This window comes from Egretta garzetta, unplaced genomic scaffold (assembly GCF_000687185.1).
Source record: "Egretta garzetta isolate BGI_Z169 unplaced genomic scaffold, ASM68718v1 scaffold283, whole genome shotgun sequence".
Lineage (NCBI taxonomy): Eukaryota > Metazoa > Chordata > Aves > Pelecaniformes > Ardeidae > Egretta > Egretta garzetta.
In genome coordinates, this window is record NW_009259043.1 from 311,667 (window position 1) to 334,571 (window position 22,905).

Sequence of the window (22,905 nt, forward strand, 5' to 3'; positions counted from 1 at the left end):
CCATCCCCACATACCCATTTAAGTCATACCTTATCTATTAGTACAGAATACTTCATTTATTACCTTCATGATACATCTGACCTAAACATTTTTTTTCCTGTAGTTTTTAGAGAATTTGCAATTCGGTCCATGAACAGGCATAGCCTCACCATCAGTAGGGGGACTGTGGAGAATAGATCCCTTATCTGTTTTCTTTAACATCACAACACACTATGAAATAGTATTTATGTATCATGTCACACGTTGCAGATGGAGGTATGAAGTGGTGGATGAGGAAAAGACCCAGGTTCCACATAGGGCTATGGGTCTCTGCCTCCTTCCAAATAACAGGAGGACTGCCACATCAGAGAAGACTTGCAGTATGGCACTGTATGGATAATGCACGAGTGCTCAGAGGCTGATGGTGGAAGGATCACGGACTAAGTATTTCTGAAGGGAGAACCACAGTCTACTCAGACCAGGGCAGAAAAACCTGTATTTGATTGAACCACAACTCATAACAATCACAGAGAATGTGTATCACCCCTAGACCGCCTTCCACTGGAAACCCAAGACATTTGTTGCACAGACTTACACAGCACCATTGCAATTTCCTGTCACCTCCAGATCTTGCTTCTATTGATGCAGAAACTTTTAGGCCACATTTAAGGGGACAAACAGCTACAGTCAGGAACTGCTTTTTAAATAACTTTGTCTTACCTGCAGGCTTTCTTAGTGCCTCGCTTCCACTCTCTCCATGCAGCAGCACATGTTAATTTTCCTCATTTCAGCCACAAGCTCAGCAATACCACTTTTCTTCCTCTGCACTTTCACTGCAGGACAGAGGCAGGACCATCACGGGCGTACTAAGAGCACAGGAGAGACTGCCTCTGTTTGCAGTTTTGCAGTGGCCTGCAAGCAACTCTGAGGAGATGCTGCAGAGAAAATAATAATCTCTGCACAGCTGGACTGGTGGTAGCCTCTACAGCCACAGACTTCTTGGCTGATAGAGATTCTGTCAGCTAAACTCCACCATGTCTTTCCTGAATGCAGATCACCACAAAGGATTTTCATCAGGTCTGCCTTGAAGATACCATGCTGGCTCCAGAACAGGGGGTACAAGAGAAGCATATGGGGCCAAACACATGACTATTGTTTTGCAAAACTTCTGTGCAACTTCTGCTGTAACATCTGGGACACAATTTGTTGTAACAAGGGAAGTTTGATCAAGTCTCAAATAACTAAAAGAAGAGCTGTAAATAGAACGTTAAGGCTTTGAGTAAAGACTTCTGTCAACCGCAGGCAAGAAACTACAGGCTGGGGTTTCCCTGGGGTAAAACGTTACAGTGAATTATATTTGAGCATTAGTAGTTACTAGGAAAATTAAGTCTGGTGAGGTTATCCCATTCTTTTTGCTAATGGAAGAAAATAAGAATGGAAAAATACCACAGACTGCATTAGCCCAACACTTTTTAACTGCCAGTTGCGTCAAATGGAAGCACACCAACCTCTCGTACACCTGTAAGACAAAAAAAAGTCTTTAAATATATCAATCCACTGATTTGATTTGTTTTACAAGCTGGGGTCAGCTTGCAAATCATGGGCCATTTAAAGAAATATTTGTATCAACTCTCTGTGTCTTAAGATTTAAAATGAACGTTGGTTGACAGCACAAGTAATTTTGCCAGGAGTATTATGGATTAATATAATCCACATTTTCACCTCTGTTCCCATCTTCCTATATATCTTGAAAGGGCAGACACAAACTCAGAGTAGCTCCTACCTTGCTAAACCATCCTGCTGTGAAGAATATGGGTACTTATTTGAGGAAGGAGAGCACATAGAAACATTTAAAGAACCTGGCTCAAACCCTCTAACAGTACACAGTCTTGCAGTCAGTTTAATTTCTGAAAAGTTTCAGTTACACCACAACTCTTGGCTTAAGTCCTACATTTCTGTCATGCAGAAGAACTTAATACGAAGACTACCAAGCTGGAAGCCTCATAGCAAAATTTGTCTCCAATACAAATACCCTTTGATCAAGGCAGTAATCAGAAAGTTTCTTTGTGGACCATTAGCATAAGGTTTTGCAGGTTGTATATTGAAAACCTCCAATTGAGGCCAAGGTCTAGCAGTCTATCTTGAAACATGAAGCATAATCAGCTGAATTTCCTGCTGCAGGAAAGTTAAAAGTTGGCTTCCTGACTTGGAACGGCACCCTGAGACCACAGACCTCCTGGTCTGCGGAAGCAGCTCTGAACGAACTCCGGATGCGCAGTTGTGGCATCCCCTCTGACCTAAGCTCCCTACAGTACCAAATACCTCTGCCGTGGATAAATACCTGCCTGCAGCCTGTGCACAACAGGTAGCTGGGTTGTATCACACGTACAGCTTGAGAGAGCTGCAAAGAGCTTGGTAGGGCTTCAGTGCAAACCAGTTTGCCCCCAAATGAAACATTTATTTACAAATGTAATTAGGTAGCCGAAAACAAGTTTTTAAAAACTGTTAAATGCAATACCGTAAGTGTGAAATGGAGCACCAGTGTTCAGCCAATACACAACACATCAGAAAAAAACCAAGTGATTCTGTATTAAGAAAAAAAAAAAAAAAAATCTGTGGTAAGCAGTCCTTTTGGAGGAGAGTTACTAACCTTCTGACACCTCTTGAAGCAGCCAGCAGAGCCACCTCCTTCTGGCAGGACTGTGGCATTCTTAGCTGAACAGCAAGAAGATCAGAAGCTCTACATGAAGCACTAAGTTTTGACCTCATCACATTTCATAAACTAAGCAGGATCGGGACAGGAATCCCTAAAGTCCATCAGGTAACCAGTATAGGCCCGGTAACAAAGGTATATGGGGTATGCAGCAAGCAAACCCTGAGTAGCTACTGAGCAAATCCAGCTGTAACCGTGCTGTGCTACTGTGTAGGTGGCAATTTTCAGCCAAGGCACACATCCTCATCACTGGCGGCCAGATTACTCCACGGCACTTTGACAAGTGTGGACAGTTGCCCCAGTGGCTCCTCAGCATTTCAGTAATGAAAATCTTCTTTGCTAATTACCTGCTGTAATTCTAGCCAAACGCAGTCCTCTCCTGCTACCCAACTGCTAGTTAGCACAGTTGCTGGCTTTTCAGCACACTGGACCACTGCACACTTAAGAACGATTGAGGAGAAGAAAAATAATCGGCACTTAAGTGAGGGAATGTTGTCAACATCAGGGACACTGCCATGACCGTACATTCCCCTTACTGAAATGTTCAGTCAACAGCAATCTTGGATGGGGATATGTTTTCAGTAGGAAGGGGAAGCCAAACTCTCTATTATAAAAGCAGGAAGGCAATTTGTATCTCTCTGCTTTTCAATTCAAAGCTACTGGAATTCCTGAAGCACAACTAGAAATATGAGAGCATGTTTTGCTACCAGCAATCTCCCTTCCAAAGCCACTTCCCAAAATGTCATCACACGATAATAATTTTAAGTGAGACAACTTCAAAACCTAACATGATTCAGCTATTTTCATGACTATTCTCCTTCCGAAATGATTTAAACTGGCTCTGGAAAGTAGGGATGATAAAGTTAAAGGAACCTCAAGCTTTCAAAACCATGCCGCTGTCATAAGAATATTTAAACTACTGCATAGACACTATTTTTAACAACTTTATTAGTTTAACAAGTGTTGTTGTACAAAATTAGTCTCTGGAACATCATAAGAGCAATAATTACACTGTAATTATATTTTGTTTACTGTATTTTAGCAGAGGGGGTAAAATATTATTTTTCTGGAAAATAAACATTCTCAAAATCTGAAGTAGATATTGATTTTAAAAAGTGGCATAATCATATTCCTTGTCTCACAGCAAGAGTCAGAAATCCAAGTATCTCATTTTTTCTCCATTTCACTTGTACCCGGAGGTGATGGCACTATACTGATAAAGCTTACTTCTTCATTTCTACACTGCCGAACTGCAATTCTTTACAAAACATCTTCAGAATAACAGCAGTAAAACCTGAAGGATAAGAAAGTATCTGAAAGGCTGAGTGGCTTAATACTTTCAACCACTGTAACAGAGGGCTGAAACTGTGAGGGGATTCCATACCAGTACACGTGTGCGTCATAAAAATCAAAACCCACTCTGAGCAAGGCAGTCACGTTTTTTGTTCCTTGAAGAAGTCTGTTCCTTTCAGCTCTTCTGGTAGATAGTCCTGCTCTACAGGTTCCTTGTACATGGGGTTATATTTATAGCCTTTACCATAGCCCAAGTTCTTCATGAGCCTTGTTGGGGCATTTCTCAGGTGCAGCGGCACAGGCGGCAGAGGTCCCGTGTGCATTCTCAGACATTCTTTGACATTGCCATACGCCCTGTATACCTCTATAGACTTTGGTGCTCTGGCAAAGTACACTACACATTGTGCTAGGATGACCTGGAGACAAGAAAAGGGAAAATGTTTAATTGCTTCTTTTAAGCTCTTTGGGAAAAGGTCTGTTATTCAGGTTGTTCGTGTAGCATGACAGGGATTATGTTTTTAAACTGACCTCTGCCTGCTACTACAGTATGAGTATTGTTATTTAACGACAACACAGCTCTTCACTATTTCCACTACTAGAAATACCAGATTTGCACTTTAGAACACCAGATTATTTTATTTATAACAGAGAGAAAAAAGGGACAGAGCAAAATGACATTAGTTCACATGCCACATTTTAACAATAAATATGCACTGAATTTTATTTCAAACTATGACATTTATTTTAAGAGCTACAATGTTCTCTTACTTGTCAAAGAAGGGGCACGCTCAATGAACATGTAACTAAATTTGCCTTGTCCTTGCAATCTCTGTTTCTCTGTATAATTACAGACAGGTTTTACAGTTGTAGTACTTTTAAATCAGTGAATTAATGAATCCTTTACCTCGCATTCTGGCATTCCAATAAAGTGACAGCCTTGATAAGCAGCAACTGCTTGTGTTAAAGCCAGAGGATCTGCCAGTCCTACGAAAAGGGATCAGATGAAAGCAGGTTAAAGTCAGTTTACTTGAGTTACTGTATCTTTTTTTTTTTTTCCCCCCTCTCTTTTTCTTTCCCTTCCTGTAAGATGGAAGGTTATCCATACACATTTCAAAGTTGCTTTCTTGGATGTTGGAACTTCGGGTACAATACTTTGCAGTATGTAAGATATATTCCCTCCATACACAGCCTTCCTTCTTCTGACACACCCCCACCCCCCAAAAAAAAGAAAGGTCTAAATCACAGGTATGATTTTCAGACTGTTGCCACACGGTGGCAGCCTGAGCCGTAGCTGCCTGTGTACAATTCACTTCCTTTTTGGAATTGAGAAAGAAATAGGGAAATATTGCCATATAGACATAACCTCCCCCAGATCCCACAGATAAAAATGCTGCTGCATCTGTTACTTTGGAAAAGTCAATCAAGATGCCTTAAAAGTAGGGAGCCAGCTATCAAATCTAAGGTTTGCAAGCCGAAGTAGGCATTCACCTTCCACAGTCATTAAAAAACCAGACATCCCTGAAATACACATTCTCTGTGACACAAGTTTACTGGTGACCTACACTCACCAGAGTTTAAAAGAATCCATATTAATACACTACCAAAACCTGACCTCAAAGATATTTGTTTCTCCTGCAATAGGCAATCATCACAATGACACCACATGCAGGCCTTCGCATACACAAAAGTTTTTGTTGTTTTAAGCACTTCAGTATTTTGTACTGATTTTGCATATAGCAGTTTTGGGGTTGTTTTTTTTTCTCAAACACCAATTGTTGGAAAACAGAAGCCTGGCAGATCTTCATTCAACATAATATTCCAACATGAAATACCGACCTATATCTTCACTCGCAAACCTCACCAGCCTCCTTGCCACATACAGTGGATCCTCACCACCTTCAAGCATTCGAGCAAGCCAGTAAAGGGAAGCATTTTCATCTGAGCCTCTCATAGATTTATGCAGGGCAGAGATGCAATTGTAATGTTCTTCTCCTATTTAGAATGGGGGAGAAGAGATACACAAAGCTGTTAGGAGGAAATTAAATGCAATGCTTTTAAGGGAACAGAATATATTTTACTAGATCACAGCAGGTAAACATAACATGCTTTTTCAAGTTCTTTTTATGTATATGTGATTACGGTGTTCATTAAGGTTTTTAACATCTTTGTGCTTTGCCACATGGATCATTCTACTAACTACATAAGCATAACAGCAACTGCAGATGAAAAGGAGGGTGTTTTTTTAAACATTGCAAGGCAACAATTTGGTTTTGGTACCCTAACGAACTTTCCTTCAAAAGAAAAAAAATACAGATATTCTAAGCAGTTAGGAAGAAGACTCTATATAATATCTCCTAATAGACAAGGACTAAAGTATGAGCACATACAAACCACTAACCATTGCTTTTGGACATGCACACAGCTCTGAGGAGACAGAGGGATCACAGAAATCCAGTTCTATACACTAGCAATATTTTAGAAAAAGAAATTTCTCATCAACTAAAACTTGAAAATAAAATGTGCAGTAAGTCAAACACAAGTTTGCTGTATTATATAGGAAAAAAAAAAGAAACATTGCTGTGGATATACAATGATGACACATTACATGATTTGGAGGAAACAGGATCACGGCACACAACCCTAGCAAACCCCTAAGAAATGTTGAGTTCAGCTGTGGACACCTGCAGTACTGGAAGGGTCTTGAAAACTGTAAGCAGCTGAAACAACAAAACCCACAAACAAAACCTGAAATGCCAGACTGGGAGTGGGAAGACTGAACGAATTACAAGGAAATTTTTTTAACATTAAAGTTTAATATAAGATTAGATATGGACTCCAAGGAGAAACAAAGCCATTCCACAGATCTTTTAGGGATACAGTTAAAAACAGAGGGTTAACATTGCAAACACTGAACAAGACCCTTCCTCCTTGCAATTTTTCTCTGTGCAGCTGGTTTTAATTCTTACGCATTTCTTTTAATCCAACTTGTAAGAGTATTTTTCTGCAATATTGTGTTAAACTTTGCACATAATCTGCCTTTTTATTTTTTAAAGTGCCTGGCATTCCTTGGCTCACAGCTAAATGTGTATTATAAAGGCAACTGGCTGCATGCACAGCCATCTGTTAGTACTTCTCTTCTTCCTATGCCTAAAAGGATTTACAGCCTGAGGGCTGTATCAGAACACATCACCGTCACTTGTAGGCCCTGCAAAATAAAAGGCTGCAAGCATGAGTGTGAAAACCAAAGCCCCCATACTGCTGCAATTGCTCTTTTCGTAGCCAGCAAGACCTCCACCTCCCAGGTCAGAAACTGGGTCCATCTTCCCACATCGCTGCTCATGCTGCAGTGTGGTTCCGTGGGGTATTTTAACACGCACGCTGCCAGCGTATGCAGGCTGGCAGACAGCTATTTTTGCTAGGACTCCACACAAAGAACCCTATGGTATGCAGTCATTACTCGTGCCAACACAAACAGCGTGTCTGTGCTCCGTCATAACACTTCAGTTAGTAGTAATAAACCCAGGCAGCTGAATGCGCATCATCCTCTTGGAAAAGGCATCTCTTGGTCTCTTAAAAGTAAGGAAGACGGCCTTTAAATATCTCCAGAGGCTGCACTTGACCAGATTTCTTTGCTGGAGTGCTTTTATACACTGTTTGGGCTACTGTAAAGCATCACACTTGGGGATACCAGCTGGAGAGGCAGAAGGAATAGGTTGGAACTAGGAATACATACCTGCAGGGGACTTGAGAGTATGCAGGCTGAGAAAGGGGACAGTTTTCCCCCTTTACCTCCTTCTTAACAAAGTTAAATGTTGGCGACTGACTCATCAACATAATGACAATACTTATACACTAGACTCTGGCTTCTTCAGAAAAAATGTGTAGTTGTACTTTAAACGCCATTTCAGTTAAAGGCAAAATACAGTTACATGCATTGGACAAAGAGGTTTTATGTTTCTTTTTAAAAATACAGTTTATATATATTCTGTGTGAGATATCAGAAGCAGTCTAAAAAAATTAGAACTTTTTACAGACCTTTATTTATTAGCTCTCTCAGGCTGGTTAGCCAACATACAGATTTTGGTCTTACCAATTCAGTTGAGACACAGACACATGCAAACTTACCTATCACTGCTGTTCTGCATCCCAGATATCTCTTGAAACCAAAACTCTTAAAAGAGTCTTTGGAATCAAAATACATTTGCTCTATGCAGTTCCCACAAAGGTAAATACCTTTCCAAAGAGAAACAAGGTAACTACACAAGAGGCTTTGTGGATGACAGGATTTTCTAGTGTCTAGTGTATAAAAATACATTGCTTTATGTGTTCATGAAGAGTTTTCCAGCTAATTTAAGGTGTTGATTTATCTAAAGTCTTATTAGTAGAAGGCCTCATTCACTGACCATAATCAGTATCTGGACTTCTTAAGCAATCCCTATTTATAAGGTAATGGGCAAAAGTAAAAATCACAGATCCCATCTCACGTTATTTTCTGCCTTAGCCAAAGGTAAACATCAACTGCTCATTGATAAAGAACGGAAGAAAGCCTTGGAAGAAAGACTAGAGCAACAGCATGCATAAAAAGACTTCTCATTCCGGTCCAGCAGAACACAATAAAGCTGGCAAAAAACACTGTGGCATGAGGCACCTCTTTGTTTCCTCCTCCATGGAAAAGGAAGGAACAATCATGTTCCAGATTACAGAATAAATTAACTTCATCTTAACCCATTCCCAGTCTTTACCATAACTGAAGTTCTGTTACCACACAAACTGCGGTATTTGCTATTAAATCAGTGTTAACAGAGAGACACAATACATAAGAGGAAGAAGAGACAATACAACTCCATCTTAAAAAAAAAAAAAAAAAAAAATCAAATCTATTTGCTGTCCATCTGCAGTTAAACTTTAATTAATTTGGTTGCTGCACCATTTTCTCCAAAAATCAACATTTTAAAAACTGCAATTAAAAGCTAAAATATGACTAGTTTATTTCCTCCAACACTGAAAGGGCTGCAGGCAGCTGCTGGCAGTGAAATTTGACCAGAGCTGTTTCTTTGTCCTTCCAGCTAAAATGTGTAGATTATCTGCACACAGATCTTGTCTATACACGTCTGCACACAGATCAGAACAACAGCCTAATGATTGGATTATGAATAATTTCGTTCCTAGAGTACTTGGCGAAAGTACATAAAGGAATGCCCAACTGCATATATTTGGCAAATTTTGCAGAAGGTGACCAGAAATAAATAATTATGTAAAATCAAAATTCCATATTTATACAATTCTGAACACTAATCACTCAGTGCTTCTACATGAACACACTACACTCAAATGTACACTGTTGCTATCCTGATTAGACAGCATCATGTCCCTCCACTTTATTGAGGCTGAAGCACTTTATATTAGAGTATTGTAAGATTCCACCACAACAACTGTGATTCAAAGAAGTATTAGCTAAAACATGCTACAAAAGTATCTTTATTTATACACTAGCCTCTATCCAGAAGCCCTTTGTACATAAAAGGACAAACAGCTGTCTCTACTAGGGACAAAAGTGGTCAACTGAAACACACAGACTACTCCACAGAAGACAGAAATTTTGTAAAGGCATGTACTTGGGCAACCTGCTACTGTGACAATATCTGTGGCAGGTTCTTTGGCATTTGTATAATCAAGAAAAACAGAATTTTCACTGTTCTCACCCCTCTCTGAAAATCTCTGACAAAAAAGAAAAAACAGAGCTTGAAGGACTTCTGTCATGGAGAAGGGGCCAACACATGCTACCTAGACTTGACGCAAGCCTCAGGAAGAGGCACCCTGTGCCATCTCTAACAGAGCGAATAGGTGTGGGAGGGCTGGGAGCAATGGACACAGCCAAGAGTTCTGCATGACAGTGGCCACAAGGCGACAGCAAATACACGAGAGACCTACATGGCACAAGAGACTCACATCAGGAAACTGGTCAGATTTTCCACTTCCTCATAATTGCAACTTCTTCCTGCTACAGACCCCATAAAAATTTTTCTTCTCCCTCCCTCCCCCTGCCTACCCTTGACTTCTCAGCTGCCATCATATCAGTATCTGCCCAGCTGGCTTTTTCCTGACAATGAGACATCATTTCCTCTTTGTAGCAAGAAGGCTGCAAGCAGGCATATACTTCACAACCAACCTTGAGAAGTCTCTCATCACAGGTTTTGAGTAGTGAAAGTTAATTGAGCGTATCAGATGCAGTAGCAAACCAAAAATCAATCCGTTCTCCAAATACTGCTCGGCATAATCATTTGATACCATACTGCATGGTGATTCCAGTATTGCTGAAGAACTAGCATACACGTTCAAGGGGATTTACCTAATCTCTTAACATTCACTCTCTGATTTTTAACCCTCTCACATAAAATGGTGCAGTGGCCAATTAGTGTGATGCCCAACATGGCCAAGTCACATCATTACCTTAAAAAGCAACTCTAAAAATAAAGCAAACTGCTCACATTTTCACATAACATACTGTTGTGAACGTGAGCATTTCCAAGACTTTCAAAGGAATAAAAGTGCAATGGAAGATTTCCAACCTTCAAAGAACAAATCTCTTCATCAGAATACCCCTCCCTCTTTACATTGCAACCCTCTTAGAAGATAATATTCTAAAAATCTTAAAGAACAAATAATTTTACCAAGCAACAAATAGTGTCTCAGCTAACCTACACTTCCTAAGTGCTAAGAGGAAATCCTGTTTAAAAGGAATTTCTGGGTGAGCCTGCTACGCTGCAAAGGAAAAGTAATTTTTAGGCCAAATTTCAGTACAACCACTGTTTCACCAGAGCAACTGGTATGAAAGGGGGAGAAGAAACAGAAATTGTAGAGGCTATCAGCTCTTGAGAATGCAGCATTTCAGAAAACCTATCAGGTACTCACCTGCTCGGTCATACAGGATGTGAGATCGCTGCAGCCCTTCCTTTACATCCTCTTCTGTTATCAGAATGCCATCTGCAGAACCACCTTTGGTAATATTCAAAGGAGTGGTCTTCCCCACTGCTAATCTGGCCTGAACTGCTAACTGGAGCCCATTCAGTCCAGTCCTTGCATCACCATCGCAAAGGTAGGCTAGGGTATTTAGAGCTTTCTTCTCTATGTACACCGGGAATCTGCAACAGAATAATCATACACTGTTAGCAACCCCTCATGCTCCTCTCCTTGTGTATTATTCTAGAGATGGCATCTGTTTACAAAGTTTGAGAGGCAGCTGGGTTTAAGTATTGCTCTTAACTCATTCTGTCACGATTAAGCATTGCAGAGCCTTGGGAGAACACTGCAGGACCCAACTCCCCCTCCTCCTGCCCCAATGCATGTTAAATACAATTGCACATGAAAAAGGTAAAAGGCATGAGCTCTCATCTTAACCCCCTTATTTCTCCTCATCTCATTAAGTTCAATGGAAACTAGGGTTAGGGTTATGCCAGCGTACAATTCTGGCACAGCCAGCTGAACTCTACAAGGTTTTACTCCATCAGCATTTCCTAGCTAGCACTTCAAATTCCTTGTTGGAAGGTCAATGAAAAGGTAGGAAGCTATCCAAACGTGCACAAGAGAATATAGAGAGGTATAAAGTAATTAGCATGAGGTTTTAAACTAACTACCAACAGTAAGAGCTACTATCAGATGTTCTTTTATAAGCAAGAAATTGAAGGATTGTTTACATTGTAAAGCATATATACATCCTACTTTTTTTTTTTTTTTTTTTTTTTTTTAATTGTAACAGGTATTACAACTTAGTCACTGGGGTACAAAAAATACCTTACTAGAAAGAAAAGGCATCCCAGTGCATGCAAGTTGCCGTTCTTGCCATCCACTACTCCAAGCGTGCTGGGACTATACAAACACATGGAAAAGGCCAAACTCCAGTGAACACACAATCTAAATTAACAAGACGGGAAAATTTGAGAAATGCAGCAACATATCTGATGAGATCTCATAGCGGGCCTATGAAAAATCTGGGAAAGTAACAGTCCTCCAGCTCTTTCTTCAGGTTCTCATCTGCTGGGCTGCAGTCCTCGCTGCTGGGGCACATGCAAATCAACTTGCCTCTGCACATTTCGTATGGATACTGTTGAGGATTTGACCCTCAAACTTCAGCTATGTAGACAAAGTAACAGCTAAGGTGTTCACCAGGCAGGGGGTACAGCTGATTTGATTTGGAAACAGCAGCCAGTGGAGTTAAAGGATGGCATAAGTAATGGTCCCAACTTAGTAATTTCTAGTAACTGGACTGAAAATCAAGAGTGATGTGTATCAGTAAGGATTAATGCACGGAGCTTGGCGTGAGACAATTTCTTACGAAGCCCTTGTGTGACAAATAATTAAGGATTCACAACAGCCCTGCACTTCATTCACCAGAAAGATTTATTACTGTTACTACCAATGGTGTACAAAAAGGCAATGCCAGGGTTCCTCTTCCTCCTTGCAAACCACCTTGCACTTGTCACACAAAAGAAAAAGAAAGTAGGTGCTAGAAAATCTTCAACAGTCAGCATTTGAGCCCTCTCATGCCCACACGTGAGAGGAAAAAGCTTGTAGAGCTGCAATCTTAATCCACAGCACTGCAAGGGAAGGCCAAGAAATGTCTTCTAGGGGCATAACCCATGCTGCAGAGTAGGCAGCAGAAATCACATCCTGTGGGAAAAATACATCTCTCTATATACACATATGCATCTTTGTCGTATTTTTTCCATCTCCTTATTTCTCATGTATTTGATAAAGCTAGAAAAAAAAAAAATTAACACAGAGTAGAACTCCAAAATAACCTCACTTTCTCCAAGTTATTTCAAACACCTTCGTGTTTGAACAGGGAAGCAGAAGAATGTAACAACAGGGGCTTATTCAGTCAAGTATCTCATGCATGAAATTCCTTGAAAATCGGGGAGCAATGTTCACCCCTCAGCACTACAGATGGGCACCAGATATATGCAATGAAAGAAGCCGGCAAATAAAGCAAAAGCTATTTTTAAAAACCCAGCAGATGTCCTGCTGCTAATACCTCCATCAACAGGGAACAAACCCAAATATGCTGCACACCGAGCAAACACTTTGGATACACCAAGAAGGGCAGACTGAAGAAAAGGTGTCACCTGCAAGGACTAAGCTCTTTGCCTGCTGTTTGCAGAGAACACCACCACACGCTTGAGGCCTCCTCACACCGACACCCACAACTGTGCTCAACAACTGCAAGTGGACGGGAAGTGTTGAGAGCACTAAAAGGCAGGTAGGTACTATGCTTACAAGAAGCTACGAACAGTCTGCCCCAAGCAAAGTTGAGGCCTCAGAGCACTTTTGCCCTTTATTTGCTAATTAGAAGCTGGGCAAGAAAGCTGAGTTGTATTCCTGTCTCTTCAGTTTCACTACAGGACTCCAAGTGCCCTGTTTACTCAACACAAGCAATTAGTATTACAGGAATTAAAACAAATATGCACAAGGAAGTACAGAAAATCTGGTTACAAGCAAAGGGCTTGTCCACTTCCACGGTGAAATCCAAGTTAGAACATATTGGTAATGGAAATTCTGCTCCAAATAATGTATTATGTATTAAGCTGATCCAGTCCATGTCTAGAACAATAGCATGACATACAGGCCATGATAAAGAACAAGAATAAACAGAGAAAATTTCCACATACATCAACATGCTGTGCAAACAGCTTGACAATCACCGATTGGAAACAATGCTTCCCTGTTCCATAATCTCAGCTCCATTCACACTCAGTGTTTAAAAATAGTAACATTTCCATTCACATTCAGTACTTCAAAATAATAACATTTCATACTCAGAATAACTGATTTCAGTTATTTTTTTTTCTGAGAAATTAAAATTTTTTTTTTTTTTTTTTTTTTTTTTTAATGATTTAACTTCACTAGGCAGGAGCCTAGTACCAAAATCAGCATGACAATTATTTCAATACCTTGGCTTCCAAAAGACACTCACTGTATTTTATGTCTTTAAGCCCTTCCTGTCTTAAGAAGCTCAAGTGCCCTACAGCCTTCCACTTTACCTGACTTCTGCACACCCTAGAACTACCAGGCAGAATAACTCCCACACTTTCTGACCTCCTCTCAAGCTCCTGATCCTCCTGCAGATGGGCAATCTCGTATTTTTTTCACTCTCCAAAATTATCACTGAACACCCACTGGATGCCAACACTCAATGTTGGTACCTTGTAACCGATGATACTTGGAGACAAAAACATAAATAAGCCAAAAGGGATGCTCCGGGATCCATCACTCACTGAGCTGAAGGTGATATACTAGCTTAAGTAATGGAAAACTACCATTATAGGATAATAAATCCTTCTTCCAATTCCTCCTTATCTCCATACCCTCAAGACAGCTTGTGCCAAGAACCAACGTGAAACATGTGATGAGCTACCCATAAAACCTGTACAACACCGCAGCATTTGATCCAATGACAGGACGGTGTAAGCAATGTTGGAGTAAATATAAGGAAGTCCAAGCAAGGAGAACTTGTATGATTAAAGATTTTAAAATAATTGAGCAGAACATGAGATAAAGTACCGTTGCTTCTTTCACATGTAAATCAGTACTTTCTTACTTTCTCAGTGCAATTATTCTCACTACACTCACTCCTTGACAGACTTTTATAGGCAAATACAGTTCTTAATCTGAAATACTGCAGTATGATATGCATTGCTCACTGCCCTTCAGCATTGTCTTTGAATGTTGCCTCTCATCCCAGCAACTCTATTTCCTGCAAGGAAATCAGATGGCTGTTCCAAGAAGGGAATAAATTTCAAAAAGGTATTGAACACTGAAAGCCCAAAGGAAGCCCATCTTCAACACTGCGACTTACAAACCAGTGAATTCAAAACCTGTCAATACTTGTAATACAGCCACTAATAAGCTGAACTGCATGATGTCTGGGCTTGCCAACAGGGAACTGGGGATCCTTTCATTTCCCTCAGCTGTGTGCCTTCTGTGCTATCTAACTTCAAATACATTAATCCACCATCCAGTTTACTGTCTGACTTCAATCAGAGATACTACTCTGAAGGCAGCACTTGAATGATAAATGGCCAGGAAAATAAGAATTTTATTTCCTCCATCACTGACAGAGTACAAGTGTAGCGTACCAGTGTACGCCTGGAACTGTTTGTGCTACTACTGAGACAGCGTGAACTGCAGAAAGCACAAGCAAAGTTTCAGCAATATAAAGCATCTTTAACATTGACTTCTCCTTATTTTCTTCTTCATGAATATGTTTCTTCCTTTTATATTCCCCCATCTTTCAGCTTAACTTACTCCAGGCTTTAAGAGGCACAATTTGATGACAGTAAAGTTGATGAAAATATAACACAAAGCACATCTTATCCTAAGGATATCCAGTAACTAATATAAAAACTGTCAAAGATTGCCAAGAAGGCCAATGGCATCCTGGCCTGTATCAGAAATAGTGTGACCAGTAGGAGTAGGGAAGTGATAGTGCCCCTGTACTCGGTGCTGGTGAGGCCGCACCTTGAATACTGTGTCTCACTACAAGAAAGATGTTGCCTTGCTGGAACATGTCCAGAGGAGAGACACAAAGCTGGTGAGGGGTCTGGAGCACAAGTCATACGAGGAGCGGCTGAGGGAACTGGGGTTATTTAGTCTGGAGAAGAGGAGGCTGAGGGGAGACCTGATCACCCTCTACAACCACCTGAAAGGAGGCTGTAGGGAGGTGGGGGTCGGCCTCTTCTCCCTGGTAACAGATGATAGGACAAGGGGGAATGGTTTGAAGCTGTGCCAGGGCAGGTTTAGGCTAGACATTAGGAAGAACTTCACCGAAAGGGTTGTCAGGCTCTGGAATGGGCTGCCCAGGGAGGTGGTAGAGTCCTCCTCCCTGGAGGTATTTGAAAGAAGGATAGATGAGGTGCTTAGGGACATGGTTTAGTGGTGGGATGTCAGGGTTAGGTTGAAGGTTGGACTCGATGATCTCAAAGGTCTTTTCCAACCAAAGTGATTCTATGATTATATGAAAGAAGCTTTATGAGTGTGGTGATATAACAAAGAAAAAGATACCAAAGTAGGTAACACCTCCTGCTAGTTCTATTTCAGCTTTACAGCAAGAAAAGGCCACAGCAGGACGAAAGAGGAGCCAGGTGAGCTAACCTTATCAGAAACCTGCAGCAATGGTGGAAGCAAGATAAAAAAAAGCCACCAAGAAAACTTCAAGGAAACAGATTTGGGTAGAATGCACTTTCCTTTTGATGACTGCGGCACATGTGTGGAATGCAGAGACCATGAAACCTATTGAATCGCTCAGTGATGGCTGCAGTCTCCTTGAGCACAGAAGAAGCCTGTAGAGACTAAGGAAGATTCACCATCACCTTATTCCTCAAGGTAATATGACAGACCACAAAGAATCATCCTCCTCTTCAAAATCTCAAGACCATCTGATAAACTGAGGCCAAGCAACACATGCAGGACTTCATACTACACTTCTGTGATTTGGGAAGGGAGACTCACATGAGAAATGAAATCCAAAATTCAATATATACATCTCTTGTGCCTTCTGGCTAGATCTCTGCAGCATTTTCAAAGTAGGCATGCCCCACATTTGGGGACATGCTGCCTTACAGCTCCTTTTCCAACTCTGGAACAAAGGTGAATGCAGTGAACAACCAATTAAACTGTAATTGGTGACTTTCAGTTATTCCTCAGGACAGCACAAACAGTGTTACCTGCCTGCATCTAACGACAGCCCTGCTTCATAGAGGCAGGGACATGAAGAGGTAAAAGACAAGACAGAGCTGCTCCTGCAGAGTAGTAGGTGGAAAGGAAATGAAGGAGCAGAAATGGTATGGACAGTGAAGCAAGAAGAAGGAATTAACAAAGACACCAAAACTGGAACAACAGTAAGGGGCAGGATGGCTTATAAAAAGCCAAACTCATCAGCAACAGTACATATCAACTACAAACCAGAACCACATAGTGGCAGGAAAGACGAGAAAAACTTAAGACACAACTGCAACAAACACTCCTGAATTCTGAATCCTATTTTTATTTTTAAATGCTTGGCTCCCATGTCAGCCATTGGAGTGGGGCCCTCTCTCTCCATGGATAGATTTCTGAAACTGTGCTAGTCTGACAGTCTGCCTGCCAGACTTCTTTCAGTTTGATGAAGCACCACACCGTGATGTTTAAATCACCCATAGCTAACGGAAGGTTACAGATACGGAGAGTCTAGCGAAACCCAAACCCAAACAACTGCAGCTGAAACTATGCCTTGTACTTTAATCCTGTACAGAAAGGAAACCCTCCGAACCCCAGTCAGGGTGTAGCCACAATCACAGCTGTGCCATTACATTAAGGCTGACATGCAGTACTGCCCTCTCTTCTAAAATTCACATTACTACAATATGTAAAAGCTACAAATGAGTAAACCATGAAGGCAGGGTACCCTAAAAATTAAAAGGGAATAGCCTTCCTTCCCTGCCCTGACCTCAGCATTCAGGTTAGTGAATCTTAGTGCTTACATTCTGTGATAAAGCTGAAGGACAAAGTCGGTTCCCTCTCATTTATTTCATATGGGGTGCCTGCCCAATTACCACCATGTCAATACACTGTAAATTACTAGGAGTACAGACAAGCATCGACATGAAGGAACTGTAATAAGTTGCATGAAAGTAGCACTGTACCAAGCATTATTCTTCTTTGCCAGCTAACCATTTCAGAAGGCAGATAACATCCCTTATGGACAAATCTGGACCTCGTTTTTCCCAAAACTCTCCCAAATGTTTAGCGTGCCTCTATCTGGCTTGGACAACAAGGGGCAGAGAAAACCAAAGTCTATCTTAAAACAATCTATTAACACCTCAGAGCAACAGCCCCCTCTCCCACAGCATACCATAAAACATACCACAGCAGTTATCCTGCAACTAAAGAACAGTAGTATCCCCCTCCCTGATCTTACAAACAAAAAAATCTCAGAAAACAACAAACTTCTGTCAGGCACTTCCAAATTAATTTAAGAGGGGATGCCCCAGCCACCACTTAATGGTAACATGATGCTTTTACAACCAGTAGCAAGAAGTAAAACACATTAGGACATGACAAAGACCCAGTTACAGGCTTCCACAGCAAATCCTCAGCAGCAGGACAGATTTAAACATCCTGGGAGGGTGAGTCAGGAGCTACAGATCCAAGTATAAAACTCTCTCTCCTAATCCAGACGGTGAGATTATGTTTTGGATGAAGAGAGCCAGTGCTTCGAATTCTCTCTCTCCTGTCACCCCCCCGCCCTTGCCATATGCTGCCACTTCTTTTCTTTACTATCAGAAGTGGCTAGGGTTTCTCTTCCCACCCACCAACTGCTTCATTCTCTCCCTGGCAGGCAGTCAATTCCTCGGGCTGTGTGCGTTAACACCCTGCAGCCCATAAAGTACTCACTCTGAGCTCTCGCTGCTGCTGCCAGTTGCAGAGCTGCCGTGCTGGTCGCCCTGGCCCAAAACCTGGACCCCTAAAGACCTGACAGCCCTCATCAGAATCGCCTCCATTGCTTCAACCGAGAGCTTCTCCAGGACAATCACCCGGCATCGGCTCAGAAGAGCAGCGTTGACTTGGAAGGAAGGGTTTTCCGTGGTTGCTCCTATCAGGGTCACCGTCCCACACTCAACGTGAGGAAGGAAAGTGTCCTGAGGATGGGAGGGAAGCAGAAAAAGCTGATCTCGATCAATGACAACCTAAAACATCGCATGTGAGTAGGCTACATTTTTTGTGTCTTGTGAGTCTTTGGGTTCCCTGTTGATATGAAAAATAACCTCACTGACAAGGCAGCTCATCTGCTCAGCTATCTAAATGATTTAATTTCACACACACAGCACGTTACGGGCTGTTCACCTTAATAACTTGTGCTTGCACTGAGAATGACCCTACCAGCTGAAAAGAAAAAGCGTCAAAAATCTGCAAATTTTTAGTTTATTTATGTGACTTTGGTTTATTGCTTGGCAAATATAAGATACTGTGAAACTGTCTAATCAAATATAACAAACAGCGATGCTACTTCTAAATACTCTTTGAACCAGTCTTTAGGGCTACAGTTCCCCAGATGATTCTGTAGAATGGCTCAGAAAACTACAGGAAGATTGGAGTATGGTTTGATACAGAAACTGCAATCTGTAGTACAGAATTCAAGCTTTCCATGGTATGACTACGGTCTCTCTTCTCACAGAGAAGAAGGGACAACATTAAGCTGAACAAACACCCTAGGCACATCCACATTCCAGACCTTTTCAAAGGTAATGCAGAATGCTGCCCCCAGGGAGGAGGCTGAAATGAAGATATGTACGGCAAACATTACTAACATGACTTTGCAGAAATAAAATTTAAAAAAAATGTCATATAAAGCCTGTCACATAAGTCAACTATAAGTATAGCTCAGACTTCTATTTACATCTTTGAATCACAACAATTAAACGTTGATTGGAAGTTAGTTATGGAATTTAATTTTTATTTTCTCCCTAATTCACCTGTCAAAACCATTAACATTAAAATCAAAAGCCCGAAGTCAGCTATCATATTAAGGCAAAGTCGAAAATTTCACAGAAGTGCTGACAAAGGCTGTTTCCAAAAAGTGGCGTAGTACAGTACCTGTTGAGATTTATTGAAACGATGGATCTCGTCAATAAAGAGGATGGTTTTTCTCTTGAAGAGTCTTTTTTCATTCTGGGCTTGGCTGATGACATCTCGAACATCATTTGTCTTGGCACTTGTGGCCGACAGTGTCACAAACCTCGTGCCGTTCTTTTTGCTGCTGTTGGCTATGATGTGTGCCAGCGTAGTCTGAAACAGCAATAGGAGAAAGATGTGTAAAAATAATTTTGGACACAGAAAGTACTCACTTGAAAGAAATATGTAAAGAACAAAACTATACGTTCTGGACATAGGGACAGTGTTGACAGTTTATAGAGTAAGGTATTTTAGTTTATGCTAGTCTAGCACACAGAAGACTTAAAAAACTTCCTGTTAGACGTAGCTGCCAATTCCATCGCTGCATTTCTAATGCCTGCACTTTTACATACCAGACCTATTCAGTCGCAATACTGAAAAGGCCAGCAATGACAGCTGTCTCCTTTACCACGGAAGAACAACTCTTCACCACATTTCTGTCACAGAAGACAGGCTGACTGCAATTCACTGTGCAGTTATTTTGTAGAGCATGTTAGCGGATAAAGAGCTGGACTGCCCCGAGACACCTGCAGGAGAGTTTACAGTGCAACCACATTCAAGAAATAAAAAGCTACAATGTTGTTAACTAAAGCCTTTTCTATTTCCACTGCACATAAAAATGAAATTAATCAGAAAGCAGGTTCCCTACAAAAGCATGAGAATGTTAGTACTGAAAAATTGTATGTATACTTAAGAAAATGTAACTCTTTAAATCTAAATAGTCAACAGTAATCAAATGCTGGCCCAGGGAAGTAAAAGACGGCTGACTGAACAAACTGTTGGCTGGTTTTAGTGAGCAGCTATGTTGTTTTTCTTTCCTTATAGTCAACTCCTTCAAATCAGAATTTATTTATAGGCAATTTCTCTGAGCCTACCATAGCACAGAAGCAACCTCTGGTACTACCTCCCAGGCAGAATTACTACACCTGAACACATCACTGGCATAATTTTCAGACCTTCCTTCACAACCCTTGGTAAAGGCAGGTGTATCTGCATGTCCCAAGCAGACTGTATGTCTGTTTGAAAGTACTGCTAGAGAAAACCAGATGATTCTTCCACCGAGCTCACTCTTCTGTTAAAGAAGGAGCCCAAGGAGACTGAAGACAGGAGAGTCTCAGCAGATGAGGAGTGGGACAGGTGCCGACAAAACCGCTTCAGGAGATATTCCAAGTACTGAGTTTAAAGCAGCAGGTGCTGCCAACCCGATCCTCTTGCAGGGAGGCTGCAGAAGCAACCACCTACCATATGGCTACCAGCAGTGTTGGCAGGACCTCATTCACTGCCCTGTCTCTTTAATGGATCTCCTCGTCCCTGAAATGGCAGCCAGCCCAAGATGGGAAAGAGGAGGCTAAGCGGGAGGATGTAGCACTATTTATTCTTGCTTTAGTTTTAGTAAGGGCTTCCTGATTGTCTTCAGAAGAGGTGTCATTTCGCGTCCTGATATAAGACTTGCATCCCGTGTCAGATCCTCTCTCATCTCCTGGAGTTAAAAGCACCAGCCCCTCCCCTCCTCATATTGTTGCAGAAGACAAGACTGGAAAGACAAGCTGGAAAGTGCTCGCAGCAAAGCCTACAGAAAATCAGGAGATCTGGGAAACCAAAAAACAAAAGTGAAATTATCTTTGAAACTAAGGTAACAAAATAAAACCAAAGTTGGTGTTTCCTTACAAAAGGGCCTTGATTCAGAATGTACCTTCAGAGGATGTACCCATGCCTTAAAAAAATCACTGAAAGCACAGAAACCCCAAATACATGAAATTTGAGGATGAAAAAGAAAAAAATGTACCTCTTCTCTAAAAGTGGCGGTGGGGGGGGATCAAGTGGCTATTCTTCTTGTAGCTCCACTTGAACTGGTAGCTCATACTGCATCCTGACCCTCATTCACCTGGTCACAAATAGTTTTGTTGTTTAAAAAAGAGCAGCAAGGAATTGTCTTTAAACACATGCATGGGAGTCCATATTTCTACCCCTAATGTACGGAAAAAAAATACGAAGAGATTTGTTCGAAAGCTACTATTAGACCAAGAATCGACTTGAAAACTGCTGCACAGCTCTTAGCCAGCACGCACTTCTCCTGCTCTGCCAACTTCTGGGTCAGCAAAGGTTGCAGTAAGAATAACATACATTGCCTTTCAAAAGCAGTGCTCGACACGGACAGGCATGTTCATGCTCTCTTCCTTCTGTTCTGCACAATCAATCATTTAGCAAGTCAAGTCAAACTGCCCATCACATACAGGTTGAACTTTCTCCATTCCTCTGAAAGCCTATTATTTCCCATGAGCTCAATTTTTTTTATGTTGCTTTTTCTCCTACCATCTCAAGCAAAAGCCAGTAACATGCTCCACTGTTTTCTCCCTCTTTGTTACTATCAGGTTACAACCTATAGAACATAACAACCCAGTGGAGACTTAACTTAAGCAGGGTAGCCTAAGTATGAAGGCACTAACACAGGAAAACTGTAACTAGTACACTAAACCCCTAGTTTCAAATTCAGGGGCAATGTTTTTGAGGGTTAGCGGGAAAATTAAAAATCCGATATGGAATAAGCCAGAAGAAAACACACTGAATATCCTTCATTATCTGAAATAAATTTTGAAGTAGGTTTGATTTTTTTATATATTAGAAAAAAAGTTGTTTAAAATAATGACACTGGTGTTGCAATTTAATACAAATTAACACATCTGTATCAGAACCAGCACAACAAGCAGGAAGAGGAAATCTAAACAAGTTGATATTCTGCTCCTTTTATTATACAGGTATTTCTTATTTAGATCATGTTTTTTCCTTAGGGAAGGAGCAGAAGTATTGTTTCCCATAAATTAAGTGGTATTTATATCAATGAGAATAGGAGTGATCCTGCAAACTAACTTTTGCTAACTTCACTAAAAATTACACCTTGCAAAGCTCACAGTGTAATATCCGTGCCCCTTCCAGAAATCATTCTCCATTCTCCTCCGTTATCCCACCAAACGGTCCAAACTCACACCTATCATCTCAAGTTTTATGCTGAAAATTGCAAGACCTTACTGACTTATCTGTTTAGACAGGCTAAAGAAGTGCCATCATAAGGAGCCGTTCTGAAACATGGAAACATACCGACCAAGAAATTCATGAACCATTACTCACCAATCAGTAACACTTTCAATTTGAGCCTGTGGCCACTTATTTCAAGATCCATTACACACAGAACAAACACTTAACTGACGGAACGCTCT

The 22,905-nt window shown here is 41.1% G+C and overlaps 1 protein-coding gene across 1 annotated transcript in view; it reads right to left on the reverse strand.

The window, feature by feature from the left end:
- Positions 1-3,815: 3,815 nt before the first annotated feature.
- Positions 3,816-22,905, reverse strand: part of WRNIP1 (WRN helicase interacting protein 1) — a 29,836-nt gene continuing 10,746 nt past the window's right edge. Inside the window, exons 2-7 of the mRNA XM_009635007.2 lie at positions 19,613-19,804; positions 18,413-18,657; positions 10,898-11,127; positions 5,822-5,977; positions 4,890-4,969; positions 3,816-4,401 (exon numbers count right to left, since the gene is read on the reverse strand). Coding sequence (XP_009633302.1) covers positions 4,126-4,401; positions 4,890-4,969; positions 5,822-5,977; positions 10,898-11,127; positions 18,413-18,657; positions 19,613-19,804 — 1,179 coding nt within the window. The 3' untranslated portion in view covers positions 3,816-4,125. The remainder of the gene's footprint in view (positions 4,402-4,889; positions 4,970-5,821; positions 5,978-10,897; positions 11,128-18,412; positions 18,658-19,612; positions 19,805-22,905) is intronic.